Consider the following 18,513-nt stretch of genomic DNA (forward strand, 5'->3'; position numbering starts at 1 on the left):
CACCTCAGGCTGCTAAACTGCTGTCCGTTTTTTGACACATTCCCGAGACCAGATTGAGCCACAGGCTTAACTCCTCGGTCCACCTTTGGGGTCTCTGGCTGTCTTAGCTCTTTGTGGCATCTGGCAGGACTTCCTGGCATCCGAAGCTGGTGGATAGTAGGGCAAGAAGAGGCTCTCAGAAGCGCAGGTCCTCATGGCCTGGTGAGTGTGGAGTAGCAGCCTCGGGAAGCGGTGTGTGAAGTACTGGATGAAGCCAGCAGGGAGTTGGCCCAGTGCCTGGTGTACCTCGGTTGGGAGCTCCCTGTAGTGGTGCTTCTGAGGATGGACAGGACAAAGACCGGCATCAGCTATGTCAGGGCATCCCTGATCCATGTCCCACCCAGGCTCTAGAGCACACCTTATTCCTCATGGCACGGAGCAGGTCTCGCACTGATGTCCCCTTGTATGATCGGAACCTTTTCAGATCTGCGGGCAGAAAAGTGGGCTGCAGAGGCGTCCACATTGGCTCTCCCCCTTGGGCCCACCCAAGTATGGCCCTACCTGCTTGCAGTGGTGCCGAGATGTGCTTGTGCCAGTTTTCCCGGACCACCTTGTGACTTCCTGCCTCCAGCGCCATCACGAGGGGTCCCTGCTCTGGCTCCTTCTCCAACCAGTCACTGACATCCTAGGATCCCACAGAGCTTCCTAAGTCTTAGTCCCGAGGCCCCAGGGCCAGGGCTGTGTTATGTAGTTGATGTTGAAGTAGTTCTAGCCCTTGTCCTCGGGTGATAGGGGCTATTGCCTCCTGGAGAGTGTGGCTTCCCTGTGCTCTACCTCCATGCCACCACCCACCTTGAGGGAAGCACTGTTGCCTCTGTTCTATAGGAAGTCAGCCTGCAGGTCAAGTGTGGTCCTTTGCCCAAGGTCACAAATGGAAGGAGATCTACACTGGTTGACTGCAGATGAGAATACACTACATTTCCATACAGGCAAAGCTAGAGCCACTGCAGAGATTCTGGGGTCCAAGGTGACAAGACTGCCTTTTCTTAGCTATTCTGACTTTTCTTGTTCAGGACCTGTGATAGCTTGAATGAGAATGGCTTCCATAGGTTCCTATGTTTGAATGTTTAGTTCCCAGTTAGTGGAACTGTTTGGGAAGGATTGGTATTTCTTAGAAGAGGTATGTCATTGTGGGTGGGCTTTGAGGTTTCAAAAGTCCACACCAGGCCTAGTATTCCTTTCTTGGTGTGCAACTTGTGGATTAGACATGAGCGCTCAGCTACTGCCCCCATGCCACCAAAATAATGATGAACTAACCCTCTGAAACTGTGAGCAAGTTTCCAATTAAATACTTCCTTCGTTGTCTTGGTCAGTGTCTCCTCAACAGCAATAGGACAGTAACTAACACAGGACCCAAACTTGGAGCTGGGGGGACCCTTCCCAAGATCTCCATCTGACCTGGAAGAACTGGAGTTGCTTGGCTCTGCTCCAAAAGAGGGGGTGGGCCAGCACCCATTCTGCTGAGGGGCGATCTTGGGGCAGCAGGCTCAGCATGGCTTTCACCAAGTCCAATGCCACAACCTTGTCTGGAGGGCAGAAGAGAAGGGATGGTTTATAGGTGCTCAGCGTCATGCTTCCTTCCTCCCATCTTTGCTAGTCTGACTGGGCTCTCCCTTCCTCACCGTGGGTCTCTTCCTCGAGATGAGCCAGACAGGGATGCCCCGAGAGGATGTTGGCCTGGCGGTAGAGACGCTCACCAAAGGGGTGGCTGCCACCAGAAAGCACGTAATAAAACACGCAGCCTGCAGAGAAGATATCCACAGCACTGGTCTGGGGGCCAGAAAGATGGTCATGAGAAGGAGGAAGTGGTCCTGGCTAAAAATCCCTTCTGGACCTGTAGAGCTGTGTGTGTGTGTGTGTGTGTGTGCGCGCGTGCACATGCATGCGTGAAGGAGATTTCTCCAATGTTAAAATACTGACTGTTAGTGTAAAAACTATACTGTATAGGCAGTATCTAATATGAAAACTATACTGTATAGGCAGGATCTAATATGAAAACTATACTTTATGGGCAAGCACCTAACACTAGAGCATAAAGTCTCTGGGCACTTAGGTCTCCAGTTCCCTGATCACTACTTCCTCTTGTCTTTAGGAATGGGTGTAATTCTCCTGATGACCCTTCTACCCACTCACCATGAATCCAGATGTAGAGTCCTGGGGTCCCAATCTCAACATGGGCCAGGTGCTGCTTTTCTTTTGAATTACTGTGGTGTTAGTTCACTCCCCCATATGTGTTAACCACAGGTCTACACTGGCCCTGTGTTCTACCTAGCTCTTCAGGTCAAAACAGATGACAGCCAGCATCTTTTTTTTCTATGTAACTTGAACTCAGAATCCTCCTGCCTCAGCTTCCTGAGTGCTGCAATTACAGGCTACCACGTCATTCTCTAAGTCATGGTTTCTCAACCTGGGTGGTACTGATACAGAAGAGAAAACTCAGGGAGAAGGTGGATGGTTCCTTGTATACTGTGCCAGATTATACTGTGGCGTGTTTAGCAGCATCCCTGGCCTCACAGGATTACAGGCAGTCCACCCAAAATGCCTCCAGGCATTGCCTGATGTCCTCTGAGCAGCCTAACAGTCCCTGGTGGAGACTGTCTTTTGGAAGAGGGAGTGGATTAACCCCCGGGGAATAGATGAGCAGGCAAGGAGGAAACCCTGTGGCTGGTGGGCAGGCTTACCGGGCTGTCTGGGGGCTGCTGCAGGAGCTCTGGTGCCATCCAGCCTTCTGTGCCAGGAATGCCAGAGTGGAGACTGAAGCTACAACGGCCTGCAGGGAGCTTCTTGCAGAGGCCAAAGTCAGAAATGACCACTCTGCCTTGACCCTGGCTGTCAGGCCCAGCCATGAGAATGTTGCCTGGCTTCAAGTCACGGTGTACTACAGGAAGGAAGGGGAGAGTGAGTGATTGCGGATGGGGAAAAGCAGGGAACTAGGGACTGGAAACAAGACGTGGTACCTATGTGTAAGGAATGTAGGTGGGCCAGGCCAGACATCATCTGCTGTAACACCATAGTGGGCTCCAGGCCCCAGCGGTCTCGGTCTGGGTTCTCCACATACTAAGATAAGGGAGGGACAGAAATGTCACTCTCCAGCCCCAGGCTTCCCTCCCTTCTTTCCTCCCATCTCACCTCTTGCAAGGAGGCCTGGCAGAGCTCCAAGGCAATGTAGTGGAACTGGGGACCATGCTCGGTGCAGAAATAGCGGAGCACATTGGGGTGCCGGTCAGACTCTTGCAGCAGCTGTACCTCTCGCCGAACCAAACTGAAGCACTCCCGGAGCAGCCTCTTCACGGCTACTGCCCGCCCCTCAAACTGCCCTCTGAGAGGTGGATCAGGGGTTGGGGGTTCAGAGAGAGTAGACGGGCGGGGGGGGGGGGGGAGGAGTGCGGGGGAAGGGTCGGGACCTATCCCCAAATCTGGGGGTCAGGAAGAATGCCTGTTCTTTGGTGGTTGTCAAAAGGGCTGCAAGTGATATAGCTACAGCCTGGATTCTACCTGCTACTCACCGGAAAACAAAAGTTCCGCCTGCCCCACGTCCCAGCACATCCTTGGGGTTGAAGGAGATCTTCCCCACTACGGTGGGCTGCTCTGCTGCAGGGGGAAAGGGATCATTGTCCTCTTTCTGATTTCTACCCACTGCCCACAGTCATCCTCCCTGCCTTCCTCTGCCAGCCAGAGTCCAGACCCACCCTCCACCTTGACCTTTCTCCAGACTTCCACCCTTCCTGAGTGTGCTGCTGTAACTGAGAGCAAGGACCCGGATGCTAGGCATGTGGCTCCAGTGGCTGGTGCTGCTATTGGTGTAGCTAGGCAAATGACTCAGAGCTGATAATGATACCATCTGCATTGGTGAGGACCAAGCAGATATATGGGAGGGGAGTGGGTGATGTTGGCTACATGATTCTCTTTTGAGCACCTCGTGTCTCTGTTTCTTCCCCTTCTTCTCTCTGCAGTCTTCCCATCTCTAACACATGTAACAATTCTTTTCACTGAAGTTGAATTGTTTCAAGTAAAAAGATGAATGCAAGTAAACAGATGCATGATGAGAGTTATAGAGTTATAGCAAGTAGGGATGATGCTGGATGTTACACTGCACACCTAGATCATGGCAGTGCCCTCAAAAGTCTTGGTGCGCAACTCAGATGGGTGAGGTTGGGACTGGGGAGATGGCTCAGTCCGTAAAGTGCCTGCCTTGCTATGGGAACCTAAGCTTGCTCCCAGCATCCATGTACTGCACATAGTAATTCAAAGTTGTAATCTCAGCATCGAGGAGGCCGAGACAGGCTGATCCCTGAGGCTCATAAGCCACCCAGCCTATCTCAAAAGACCAAACCCAACAACAATAAAGAACCCAAGGTCTATGGCTCCTGAGAAATAGCACCTGAGGTTGTCCTCTGGTCTACACACACACACACACACACACACACACACACACACACACACACTGACAGAGGAAATGAATATCACATAGAGTTCTTTCCCCAATGAGTTTAAGTGAAGGTATTAGTTTAAATAGAAGCAGGCTCTAGGTAATCTGTTGAGTTTCTTGAGCTCTTGTCTCAAAGCGTTGAGAACATTCCCTATGGTGGGTGGGTAAGGAAGAATTGGCCTTTAGAATAACAAAGCTAAGCCATATGTGGGGCTCAAGATGGTGGTGGTGGTGGTGCATGCCTTTAATTCCAGCACTCGGGAGGCAGAGGCAGCCAGCCTGGTCTACAAGAGCTAGTTCCAGGACAGGCACCAAAGCTACAGAGAAACCCTGTCTAAAAAAAAAAATCCCCATCATCACTTTAGTGCTGGGTATTGAAACCAGAGCCTCACATATGTTAGGTAAGTGTACTACTACCTATTGACCTAGATAGGAAGTGGAGAAACTTCTAAAGCAGGAATTCCCATCACTTTGGATCAATGGCAGGGGTGAGGTTGATAATAAACTGAAGTAGTGTGGAATTGCATGCTCTTGGGGTTGGAGAGCAGGTAAGAGCACTTGAGTTCAAATCCCCAGAACCCATGTAAAAATCCAAGCATGGCAGTGTGTGCCGGTAAACCAGGTGCTGTGGAGAGTGAAGGCAGAAGCATTTCTGAGGCTTTCTGGCCAGCTTAGCTCCTGTCTTAGATCGGAGCCCCGTTTCAAGAGAATAATGTGGAGGGGGGGATAGATGAGGACACTCAACATCTTACCCAACATTGCAGGTGAAGAGAAACACGCCCCATCATGTGTATACACACATGTGCACACACACACACATTTCGCTATTAAAAAAACAAACAACTAGCTGGGTGGTGGTGGCACATGCTTTTAATTCCACTTGGGAGGCAGAAGCAGGCAGATCTCTGCGAGTTCGAGGCCAGCCTGGTCTGCAGAGCGAGTTCCAAGACAGGCACCAAAGCTACACTGAAAAGCCCTGTCTCAGAAAAACAAAACAAACAAACTATAGGGCATTGGCAAGAATATCCCAGGGACAAGAAAGACAAGGCGACTCACTCCAGAGTCAGAAGGTCCAAGAAAATGGGTTTTGAAGTGCAGGAATGAATATTTACTTGGATTCAGTGTAGTCAATGTCAAGAACTACATCTCAGGGTTGGGGTTTGTTGTGGAGCGTTTGAAAAAGCTGCCCGTGGGCTGGAGATGTAGCTCAGAGGTCAGGCTTTGCTAGAACTGACTCTGAGGCGTGACTGAGGCCCAAGGAAGAGGAAGACCAGGGTGAATACGGGAAGCTCATCAGGAGCCAGGCAGACATCAGCTTGAGTAAGTGGACAGCACATGGGGATTTGACGTGGGGAAACAGGTTGAGCAGCAATGTGGAGGTACCAGCACCAGCTTGCAAAGACACAAAAGGCAACAGCCTGGCTCAGAGCCAAAGAGCAGAAGACTAGAGTGAGCAATAGATACACAGACTATACCCACCGAGCACTGAGTAGACATCAGTGGGTCTTTGTGGGCTTAAGCCAAGGCTTAAACCAAGAAGCATTGAGAAGAAGGTAGAAGCAAAATCAAAACCATGCCTAGGGAATTTACTGCTACCATTACCAAAAACATTATTATTATTATTGGTTTTTTGAGACAGGGTTTCTTCTGTAGATTTGGAGCCTGTCCTGGAACTAGCTCTTGTAGACCAGGCTGGCCTTGAACTCACAGAGATCTGCCTGCCTTTCCCTCTCGAATGTTGAAATTAAAGGCATGTGCCACCACCGCCCAGCTCCAAAAATATTATTTTAAAACTATTATTATTATTATTATTATTATTGATTTTTTGAGACAGGGTTTCTCTGCGTAACTGCCCTAGCTGTCCTAGAACTCCCTTTGTAGACTAGGCTGGCCTCGAACTCACAGAGATCTGCCTACTTGTGCCTCCCAAGTAAAACAATTATTAAAATCACCTAAGTGTGATTTTCTTTTAGATGCATATCCCAGGCTGTCCTTGAACATCTGGTCCTTTTGCCTCCGTTTTCTGAGTGCTGGGATTATAGGCGTGTACCACCATGCCTGGTTTATGAGTGCTGGGGTTCAAACCCAGGACTTTGCGCCTGCTAAGCCCACACTCTCCTAGCTGAGGTATGTCCCCAGCACTGCCTTGGTAACGATGATCATGGCAGCTTTTCACAGGGCAGTGATGCAATGAGGTGGGTATTAGTATCCCCTTTGTGAGAAAACAGACGTTCAGAGGCAACTCTTCAAAAGGTAGCTGGAGACAGTTTGATCTACACACAGTTCTATCCACAACCAGAGACCTTGAAAATAATAAAACTCTAATAGGATATACTTGAGAGGACTGCCTCTTATTACCTATCCCACCATCTGTGACTTCTAACTATTTGACTTTGAAATTAAATTCTGTTCACCTCTCCCCTTTCTCTGTTTTGGACTCCCCAGTTTCGTTCACTGAACTTTCACCTTCAGGGCCATGGGATGGCCGGGCTTGCTCTGAGGGGTTTTGAAATCTCTTCTCGTTATGCAGGGTGGCCCTTGAAGGTTGTGCCTGAGCGTCCGTTGAGGGGTCCTGCGGGTCTCCAGGTGCTGAAGGGCTCTGCTGCTGCTGTAACACATGGGTTCTGGTGAACTTAAGCCCCACGCCTGTGCCAGAGCTGGGTTCACCACAGAGCTCGGACTTACAGAGTGCAGCAGGAGCAGGGCTTCCTGAGAGGAAGGCAGAGGCAGCTGAAGTCAGGCAAGGGAGAAGCAGAGTTCTCGCTGGTCAGGATGTTGGACTTACTTGCCTCATCAGGTAGAGGACCCAGGCTCCCAGGAGGAGGGCTGTGAAGCTAGCAGCCAGCAGGTCTTGGGACCCCAACCCTGGATTGGGGTCTGAAGCTTTCTCTTCAGGATGTTGTTCTGAGTCCCAAGGCTCTTCCCTCCTCAGGCTCAGGAGCTAGAAACAGAGCTGCTTTCACTCTTGGTACTCCCTCCTACCATGAAACTCCCAATTCTTCTTCATCACTGGGTTCAGGGCAGGGCTTAACTGAAGGGTGTGTGTGTGGCAGGGATTGGGGGGTCCCTGCATGATGGACTTGCAGATGCTGGCCATGATCTCAAACATCAAGATGCTCAGGAGAGGAGTGGACCAAATCTACCAGAAGGGCAGCATCTCTTTGAACGTCATTAAAAGTTTACATGCTCAGCTGGGGTGGTAGCACGTGCCTTCAATCTCAGCACTCCAGAGGCAGAGGCAGGTGGATCTCTGTGAGTTCGAGGCCAGCCTGGTCTACAGAGTGAGTTTCAGGACAGCCAGGGCTACACAGAGAGAGCCTATCTCGAAAACAAACAAAGAAAGAAATAAAGGAATCATTTGCTCACTGGACTATTGCTGAAACTACAAGATGCACCTCTAGGGATCAGACATTTGGTGGGTCTGGGAAAACCTACCAGCATCTGAAAACCGTTGCTGCTTCTAACCTTGAACAACTTACTAGCGCTTCTCCAGTTTCCCCCGGGAGAGCATGCCTTTATAGTTTTTTTTTTTTTTTTTTCTGTTTTCAATTTCTCACTTGGTGAATATTTTACAATGTTTACCTGGAAACTCTGCTCTGTGACTTAGGAAGCCAATATCATTTTGACATTTTAACATGCTCGGTAGCACCAACGACATGTTGTTTTCTGGGAACTTTCATGAGATTAACTGGGGAAGAGGTACAAGCATTGCATGACGTCTCTGGGTCTACCCATAGCCCCTGGCATCCCAGCACTAACCTCAGAGAAGAGAGCCGGAGTGTGGGACTCCGCTGGGGTTCTTGTCTCAGCGGACCCTTTCTCTGGGGTTGGATGAACCCTCAGCATGGTGGTGTGTAGGACTGGGGGGAGTTCATGGTATCCTAAGTAGTAGGAATAAAAGCCAGAGGGTTGAGGATGCCGTCAGCATTCCAACTCAGAAACTGGGCTTATAAATCTTCATCTACTCCAGATTAAAGTCAGGGGATCTCACCAATGAGCAGCCACTGGCTGGGCAGGGCCACACTGCCTGAGGGGTATCTGACAGCAGTGCTGGGTGAGCCCTCTCGCTCCCCTGAGACTTGAAGTGTCACCTCATCTGTTGTGGGGCCATCCATGGGTGCCAGGGTCAGTCCACGGGGCTATGGCAGAAGATGGAGAGCCACATGTGAAATAAACCCCTTGCCTGCTCTATCCCTCTTTGCGGCCCACTCAGAGACCCCCTTCTCACCACGAGGGCCACCCCAGTGTGGACCAGTGCTTTGGAGACATAGAAACCAGCTTCTTCTTTCCCCACATACAGTGTCATCCTAAAGGGGAGGGAAAGGAAGGAAGAGTGATTCTGGTGGGTAGCTTCAACATTACTCATGTCCCTGTAGCTTCTTCCAGATTGTCTCTGGGATTGACCATGTGACTTGCTTTAGTCAATAAGAGAAATACAACACAAGCAGATGCTTGAATGGTTGTATTCAAGTTGCCCGCCCCCCCAGTTCTGTTCTTTGAAGCCCTGAGACTACCGTGTAAGGAAACCTACCCTCCCACAAGGGATGAAAGACCTTATGGTATACAAATGAACCATTCTATTTGATGCCCCCTTGGCCAAGTGGTCCACCAACTACTAGATAGGTCAGTGACACTGTCCCAGATCATTGACTCCGCCAAGTCATCAGCTGATTTTTTAGAGACCAGAAAAACTACCTGGATGGCCCCAACATCTTGGAAAGCAGCAGGCGTCTGCTGTTTTAAAACTCCAAGTGTTGGCATATTTGCTATGCAGCAAAACTAACTGCTACAAAATCTGTAGCAATGTTTTCTCAATATATTTCTCACTTTTTGTTTGTTTTTGTTTTTGAGACAGGGCTTCTCTGTGTAACAGCTCTGGCTGTCCTGGAACTCATTCTGTAGACCAGGCTGACCTCAAACTCACAGAGATCAGCTTGTCTATGCCTCCTGAGTGCTGGGATTAAAGGCATGCTCTACCACCTCCTGGCTCACTTTTTTAAAAAGATGGACCTTACTATGTAGCTCAGGCTAGCCTCACATTCATGCCGCTCTGTCAGCAGCATCCTGAGTACTGGATTATTGGCCTACACTACCATACCTGGCCCAAACCTCTTATAAGAACTCAGTTTTCTAAACTGGAATTCATCATCTCTCTTTCCACCTTTTGCTTTTTTTTCTCTTCCTCCTTTAGTACTTTGAACTTCTGAAAATGATAGCAGCCATGAATTTCTAGAACTTCTAGAAGCCTACATGCTTCCTTGCTTATAAAGACTGAACTCTCTAAACATTCCTGATCCTCCTAATCTCCCCTCTTCCTCCTATCACCCTCTACTTAGTGCCTTGAGTTTTTCTGCTCCAGCCTGCAGCATCGTCTTTTTTCCAGCATAATACATTTTATTTTGAAAATGTTTGGGTATTTTACCTGAATGTATGTCTGTATACTACACACATGCATGGCGCTCATAGAGGCAGAAAGTGGGCATCAAATCACCGGGAATTGGAGTTACACATGGTTGTTAATTGCCATGTGAGGGCTGGGAATTAACCTGGGTCCTCTGGAAGAGCAGTCAAAGCTCTTATGTACTGTGCTGTCTCTCCAGCACCTCTGTGGGGTGTGTGTGTGTGTGTGTGTGTGTGTGTGTGTGTGTGTGTGTGTGGTGGCATCTCCAGGCAGTTATGACTGGTTTTAAACTCATAGAGATCTACATGTCATTGACTTCTGAGTGCTGGGATTAAAGGTATGCACAACCATGGTCAGTCCCATGGTATCATGTTTTTCCCTACTCATTCTGAGATATTCTTTATACTGTAACCAGAATGATCTTTCTGAAATGAAAACACGAATTAGCCACTTCCTGGCTTGAAACTCTCCAGGGACTGTTACTTAGCCTTGGAAAAAAATGTCCAAGTCTTCTGTATGTGATCCTGCCTTTACTACAGCCTTGGGCATGAGGCTGCTTAGACCTATGGCTCAGCCTTTAACTTCCTTTCTGTACCGTGTGTGCCATGCCTCCTCCCATTTTCTACTGATCCTTTAGGCCTTACAGTAGATGTTTCTTCCTCTAGGAAGATTTCCATGGCTTCCTCTTGTTTCCAGTCTCAGTCTGGGTATTTTTTTATGCATCACCACCACAATTTATCTGTCTCTGTACCCTAATCTCACCATGCTATAGTTACCTTTTATATATCTGTCCCCTACCAGACTCCGAGATTCCTGTAGGCAGGAACATCGACCCTATTGTTTGCTATTGGATTTTCTTTTTTTCTTTTTTCTTTTTGGTTTTTTGACACAGGGTTTCTCTTCAGCTTTGGAGTCTGTCCTGGAACTAGCTCTTGTAGACCAGGCTGGCCTCAAACTCAGAGATCTGCCTGTCTCTGCCTTCCGAGTGCTGGGATTAAAGGCATGCACCACCACCGCCTGGCTGCTATTGGATTTTCAGAGTCTAGTAAATGAACAGCATACAATAAGTGCCCACTTAGCATTTGTAGGGCAAATGGAATGAATGGGCAACCCCTGATTTCTCTAGTCTGTGTCTTAGGATGGCATACGGGAGGGAGAGGCTTGGAATATTTAACAATCAGCTCAATACAGCATTTATGGAGCAAACAGATTGGGACTCAGAGTCTCCTCCCAGGACAGACTTTACCCAATCACTTGCTAAATGGTGACTATCCATGAGTCCTAGGGACCCTATCTTGACACCTGATTCAGCTGTATTGGTGGCTCATGGTTGAATATCATGACTGGCTATTTGACGGGGGCTGTACCACCTCCAGAAATTCCCTCCCTAGGCTCTAGATATGGACACTTACAGAAGCTGGATGTCTAAGGAAGAGAAGTGGGCGGCTGTGTCCTGGGAGCTGGAGGCAGGAAGTCGGATATGGCCCCAGCGGAGGACAAGAAAATGTAGAGTGTCCCTAGCCAGAGAAAGATGAGGCAGCTGGCGCAGACCATCCTGATGCCATGTGTAGATGCCCATCACAGGCACTCCCAGGTCCTGTGTCCACAGCACAGTTCCACTTCCTGGGTCCACGGTGAGCAGTAGGCCCATCCCACAGGATGTCAGGTGGCTCATGTCTGTCAAGAAAGACAGCTGGGGAGATGTCAGGGAGATCTCATGGGACACACCAGAGAACAGCTCGGGTGTACAAAGGTCATTTGAGGTTACGTAGAGGGAAACAGTCAGAGTTTGTTTCAAATGGGAAGGGGTGGGTTGGAACCATCTAAAGTTGACTCGGGTGTGTCTGTGAGTCTGGGTCATTTGAAAGAGCTAAGATGAGAGGTCATTGAAGGAAAGATCTTAAGATGTAGGTCATCAGTGATAGACATGGTCAGACTGATGTTTGCTAAGGTCAAGTGCTGGGTCCTTTAGCAAGCATATCGAACCTGAGGAGGCCAGTTAGAAGCCTTGGTGGTGACATATGTCACAGTTGCTTGCATGGCACCTCATGAAGAGTGATGGAGTCGAAGTCTGAGGAGTCAATTAGGAGTACCTGTGAGGTTCCTCATTGTGGTGGTTTGAAATAAAATGGTCCCCAAAGGGAGTGACACTATTAGGAGGTGTAGCCTTGTTGGAGTAGGTGTGATCTCATGGAAGAAATGTGTTATTGTGGAGATGGGCTTTGAGGTCTCATATATGCTCAAGCTATGCCCAGTGACCCAGACCTCTTCCTGTTGTCTGTGAGTCGAGATGTAAGAACTCTCAGCTCTCTCTCTATGCCTGCCTGCATGCCACCATGCTCCCAGTTGCCTTGCTCTCCACTATAACAATAATGAACTAAACCTATGAACTGTAAATGAGCCACTTAAATCAAATGTTTTCTTTCTTTCTTTCTTATTTTCTTTTTTGAGGGTTTCTCTATGTAGCTTTGGAACCTGTCCTGGAACTTGCTTTGTAGACTAGGCTGACCTCAAAAGTCACAGAGATCCACCTGCCTCTGCCTCCTGAGGGCTGAGATTAAAGGCGTGTGTCATCACCACCCAGATAAATGTTTTCCTTTTTAGGAGTTACCGTGGTCATGGTTTTTCTCTTCATAGCAACAGGAACCCTAACTAAGACACTCAGGAAGATGGGTAGGGTGAATATATAATATCAAGAGGGTAACAAGAGTTATATGGAGGAGTCACTCTGGGCCATAGGCAGAAGTCCATATTGAGGTCAACAAGGAATTGATGGAATTGCTCAGGATATTGGGGAGGTTGCTAGGTGTCCTTTAAGCTGCAAGGAGTCACCTCAGGCTACCTGGCTAGGGTCATTTGGGGTATGGATAAGTTCAGATGCAATTCTCGGGCTATGTGAGCATCAGTCTGGTGCCCAGAATAATCTCAGGTCACATGTCAGTCTGTATCATTCAGCATGTGAGGGGACACCATGCAGGTGGATCAGTATGTGCTGGGACTCGGTCCTGATGTCACTCAGGACTTCCCAGGTTGGGGACTTTGATCCAAGGTAAGGCTGAGAAAGGTGACACTCACATTTCCCAGGTGAGTCCTCCATGGGGGGCGCTGAATAGCGGCGGTAGGTTGTGTTCCAGCGCAGGGCTGGAGCTCTTGGGTCATGCATGGAGACCGTGTACTCTGTGTGTCAGAAACAGAGGTTACCAGGAATGTAGTCATACTTCCCTAGTCTGACTCCAGAGACTGTCCCTCCTGTAGGGTTGGAGGCTTCCCGAGCATTTGGTTTGGAGGCCTAATGATCAAGCTTATCATTATACTTTTAGCTCCTCGGTCAAACCAGTAAAATGTGTATTGATGATTGTCTGACTGACGAGCCTGAACTCAACTTGGATAGCAACTGTCAGGCTTGGGCAAAGAAAATGAGAGGATTTCACAGAACATAGGAACATCTGACTTACGCGTTCGGCCAATGTAGAGTTGAGGGGTAGAAAGGCCTTCTGTGGTCAGAGTCATGTGAGTCTCCCCTGATTCAGGGTCCACCACAAACCAGGTATCCTGCTTCCGGCCTGTGGAGGAGGGCAGTGAGCTTTCAAGACAATGTAGAAGATGTGTGCGTCCTTTTGTCCCTGGCCAAGTTGGTCTGGCATGAGCTAGGTCCCCATTCCTACTGGCTGGACTTGCCACCCATGGGCTGCAGAGATACTCACCTGTGTAGAAGACCCCATCAGAGCTGCGACAGGGAGAGGCATGGACCAGCTCCGGGATGGTGAATGGCAACTTCTGAGACATAAAGATTCCAAAAAGGGATAAGTTCAGAAGCGTGCATGTACTTGCTGTGCCACTACTGTGCCACACTCTCCTGAGGGCAGCCCAGAGAAACCCTTCCACTGGGCACCTTGTCCTTTCTGTTTCCCAGAAGAAATTGGTGCTTGGAGAGGCTCAGTAACTCAGATCGTGACTCTCAGGCAGCCCAGTCTCGGAGCCAGCCTCTTTAATCACTCTGCTAAAGGGCCTCTTCAAGAACTGCAGAAAACCCCATACTGGGTGCTAAGACACCGCATGAGTCCCTTGATTCCATCTGATGACCTCCTCCAAATAAATAAACATACACACATGGACAAACAGCCCAGAGACACCTACACACCCACATAGACATACCCACAAAGACATTCACATGCACACGCGCGCACACACACACAGGCTTTAAAACTCAGTGACCACAAAAGACTCAGCTCTCTCTCTCTCTCTCTCTCTCTCTCTCTCTCTCTCTCTCTCTCTCTCTCTCTCTCTCTCTCGTCAGGAATCAGATCCCAGTCTAGGTTATGTGAGAGTCCTGCATTCAGGTTTTTTATGGGTTTTAACAAGGGGGCACAGAGTGGGGTGAGCAGATACGAATCACCAACTTTCAGAAACAGAGCCATTCAGCTGACACACATGAGTGAGCAAACTCAGTCCAGACTAGCAGAACTACCCAGCCTAACTTTGAGGTTTTGGGGGTTTTAAGTCTTTATATGATATGTTATTTAGCAAAAGCTAACCAATACAGTTTTTACCTTACTGCCCTCTTAGTCTTGGAGATGCCCCCTGGAACACTCAGAGGTCTGATATTCTGCTCTGCAGACATAGCCATACCTCCCCACTTAAGTAGACAGCCTTCCACAGTGCTCAGAGCCCTGATTTATAGCATCAAAGGACACCCCACTCTGACACGCTGTCCTTTCACCCATTGGTACTCTGGCTGATGGTGCCCTGCCCACACCCATCCCAGGCCATGAGGGGAAACAGACCATCAGCCCCTGCTGTTTCTGGGTCCCCAAGATGTAGAGGCTGCCATCAGCTGGGTCGGAGAGAAAGGCTGTTCTGTGGAGCAGAGGGACATAGTGAAGGCTGGGTGTGTAGCCCTGATTTCATGAAGGCCTTGATCCTCCACCTTCTCAGCTAGTAGACCCAACCCTTGTGGGAGACACCTTGGAGCAGCCAGAGGCCTTTACACATCATAGAAGACTAAGTTTCTCCCCTAAGACTCCCACATGTGGCTCCCAAAACCCTCATCCAACTATGGCCCCCACAGCAGCGCTCTCCTTAAGAAGCCCCAGTTCACTTACTCTGTGACATACATTGGTCCTTGGATGATGGGGTCTGCGGGGACAAACACATGGAACTTGAGTCTCTTTTTGACCCTATTGGAAAGCATAGCTAAAGCACACCAGCATTTACCCTGTGCCAGAGGCAGACCCAGTAGGTGGCAAGTGTTCTATGGGTAGTCTCTGTCATGCTACTTTGTCCCGGTTTGCAGGTGAAGCCACTGAGGTCCAGAGAGTTGAAGTGATTTTCCCAAGACCTGACAGTTGGCGAGTGGTGAAGCTTCCTACAGACACTGACTTGCTGGACCCTAGTGCCTGTGTGAGGGCACTGTGTGCGTGCACGTGTGCATGTGTGTGTGTGCATGCACGTGTGTGTGTGCATTTGTGCATGTGTGTGTGTATGTGTGTGTGTGCGTGCGTGTGTGTGTGTGTGTGTGTGAGGGTCAGAGGTGTCTTCTTTGAGACAGCGTTTCCCACTGAACCTGAAGCTGACCCACCAGGAAGTCCCACAGATCTTCCCATCTGTGCCTTCCCAGTGCGTGTGTCCAGAAACACAGTGCTATGGTTGTTTTTATTGTTTGTTTGTTTGTTTGTTGATGTGGGTGCTGGCAATCTAAACTCAGGGCTTCATGCTTGTGCAGCAAGCACTTTACCAACTGGGCCGCCTCCCTAACCCTTTAGTGCGCATGCTCTTATCTTCTATGCCAAGGTGGGCTGCCCACGCTACCACTTAGAGAGATAGGCAGCTACTCCTTGCTCACCGTCCTTCAGTGTCCACTTCAAGTCCCCCGTCTGCTTGTTCAGTGCATGGAGACTTCCGTCCAAAGTAGACACAAACAGAAGGCTCTCTGGTCTGAGAGTCTGGACCTGGAATGGGAAACAAAATTCATCTGGTCTGAGGGTTCCAGGACCACCTTGTCTTTGCCCCAGGCCGGAGTGACTATGAGTCCTTTGGTTGAGGAGACGAAGAGGGAAAGAAAAATGACCTTGACTTAGGGGAGCTGAGGGGATGTTGACTCCCGTTTCCTCCCTTTCCCCTTTACACTCTTCTGTCTTCCAAAGCAGACCAAATGTGTGCGTGTATGCGTGTAGTATATGCATGTGTGTGTATTTGTGTGAGTGTGTGGTATAGGCATGTATGTGTATATGTGAGTGTGTGGTATATGCAAGTGTGTGTATTTGTGTGAATGTGTGGTATATGCATGTGTGTGTGTGTATGTGTGTGAGGCAGACGTCAATGTCTAGTATCTTCCTTGATCACTTTCTACCTTATTTATTGAGACAGGGTCACTGATTCTACTAGACTGGCCAGTGTGCTCCAGGAAACGCTCTCTCACCCCACCGCTAACCCTGATTCCTGCCACCTAGCACTGGGGTGGCATTCATGCCCATAGTCATCAGGCTTTTCTGTGGGTGCCCGTGATTCAAACTCAGGTCCTTGTGACTTAGTGGTGAACAAAAGGGCTTCGTTGGTACACGCAGCCTCCCTCAGGGATGGGAGCACAGGTCAGGGAGTCTGGGGCACAGGATGGTCAGAAATGGCACAAGTGGGATGTAGAGTCTCCTCCAGGACGTGGTCTCCTTCTCCTTAGTCACACATGTGCCCCTTTTCAGAAGACCCTTTCTCTCTCCCTGGACTGGCTCTGCAGCTTTCGGTGCCAAGCTTTGTAGTCCCCTGATGGCTACAGGAAGGAGGCCTGGAGCTACCTTCTATCTGGCCCCTGCTGGCCTCACCTGCCAGCCCCGGGCCCTCCTTGAGCAAACAAGGTGAGGCTGAGCTCAGAGCAGGAACCCTAACATCCGGGTGGCCCAGCCGCACCCCTTCAAAGCCCACATCCTGCTCCAGGACCCTCAGGTTGGGGGTGGGGCCAGTGGTGTTTGCCGGAGAGTCAGGAGCCCACCAGCTAGACCCGCTCTTGTTGGCCTCAGTCTTGCCATCCGCAACATGACAAAGAAATGGACCAGGGGAAAGGCTGCATCCTGATTGACTGCCCAAAAGAGAATTTTGTTTGATCCTTACAGTACTTAAAATATTGCTCTTAATTATCTATCTGCTATTGTTTTATGAGACAAGGCCTCCTGTTGCTTGCTGTGTAGAGCAGGCAGCTTTGAATTTTCAAAAATCTTCCTGTCTCTGCCTCCAGAGTTATGGCATTAAAGGGATGGAACGCCATGCCCAACATTAACAGTGTTTTGTTTTGTTTTATTTTAGCCAGTGATTTTATTGATTGATTGATTGATTGATTGTCCTTTTGAGACAGAGTCTCTCTGTGTAGCTCTGACTGTTCTAGAACTCACTCTATAGACAGGCTAGCCTCGAACTCAGAAATCTGCCTGCCTTGCCTCCGGAGTGCTAGGATTAAAAGGTGTGCGCCACCACTGTCTGGATGAAAATTTTAATTTTAAAAATCCAGGTTTTCATTATCATTCTCATTTCTAGTCCCCCCCCCCCCCAGAAATGTCAGGTCTGGACATACCAGGCTCCCATTATGATTTGACAACTATGGAGGGAGCCTGAGCTGGGAGAGGGGCTCCCAGTGCCTAATTCTACCCTGTCCCTTTAACTGCGAGTGGGGGTGGGGAAAAGGAGAGAGACCCCAGGCTGGGCAGAGTGAACTGATGGGCTCCCAGCAGGCAGGCAGGTTGCACCAGATCTCTACACTTGAAGATAGATCATTTGTTGTAGAAGTTCTGAGTCTGGTCCAGTCACACACAAAGGGAAGGGGCAGTATACAGCGCCAGAGCTTGACAGCAGAAGACCCTAAATGGATCATATTTTTCAAGACAACTGGATTCTCAAAGGGTTTTAGAGGCCTGGCTTTACCGTCTACTGTCTCCTCCGCATTGGCCCCTTTGCCGTCTCTGCTACTGAAGAGGCCGAGTGGCACATCTTCCCATGTAGGCTGTAAGAGGCATCTCCCCGAGTTTATGAGGGGTTCACTCACGAGGCTTCGATTTGGGCGACCTGAGCCCAAGGGAAGGAGGGAGAGGCAGACGTCCTTGTCCCTACTGACCAGCTACATCCCCAGTCACCTGGCCCTGCACTCACCTGTGGCCCGATCGTCTCGAGCAAAGTAGCAAGCTGCAGCAGGAACCCGAAGGGAGACCACGGTGGGAACCCCCAGGCTGAGCTCGCCATTGCCTGTGGGCATTACAAAATCGCCAGCTTCCCTCTACTCACTTCATGGCTCCAGGTGACAGCCCAGGTCTCTCCTCGAGGAGACTCCGCCCCCACCAGTGCCAGCTGGGGAAACAGAGTGTAGGTGAAACCTCACCCTGAGGTGGCCCCCGCCCTTCCTATCGCACCTACCTATCGCGGTCCCTTCCTCCTTGGCACTAAATGCTTCCAGTTTTAAGGGTTTTGCTGAGGTGGACTGTGGAGAACTAACAAGGTCTGTGTTGGCTCTCTCTCTCTCTCTCTCTCTCTCTCTCTCTCTCTCTCTCTCTCTCTCTCTCTCTCTCTCTCTGTCTGTCTCAGATTTACTTATCTTATTTGATGGGGTGTTTTGCTCGCATGTATCTCTGTGCATCATGCGCGTGCCTGGTGCCCAAGGAGGTCAGAA

General features: G+C 49.5%; 1 protein-coding gene across 1 annotated transcript; it reads right to left on the reverse strand.

Annotated features, from left to right (window-relative positions):
• Window positions 1–103: 103 nt before the first annotated feature.
• Window positions 104–18,089, reverse strand: Ern2 (endoplasmic reticulum to nucleus signaling 2). Its single transcript, XM_038347143.1, is given in 23 exon segments — window positions 104–124; window positions 127–315; window positions 398–465; window positions 541–664; window positions 1,438–1,565; window positions 1,662–1,809; window positions 2,721–2,917; window positions 2,997–3,096; window positions 3,169–3,358; window positions 3,546–3,630; window positions 6,935–7,076; window positions 7,254–7,409; window positions 8,228–8,349; window positions 8,460–8,607; window positions 8,697–8,775; window positions 11,282–11,546; window positions 12,945–13,046; window positions 13,325–13,432; window positions 13,574–13,646; window positions 14,654–14,726; window positions 14,972–15,005; window positions 15,712–15,817; window positions 18,000–18,089. Coding segments are annotated over 23 exon segments (2,748 nt in total).
• Window positions 18,090–18,513: the final 424 nt, after the last annotated feature.

Source organism: Arvicola amphibius, chromosome 1 (genome assembly GCF_903992535.2).
Source record: "Arvicola amphibius chromosome 1, mArvAmp1.2, whole genome shotgun sequence".
NCBI lineage: Eukaryota > Metazoa > Chordata > Mammalia > Rodentia > Cricetidae > Arvicola > Arvicola amphibius.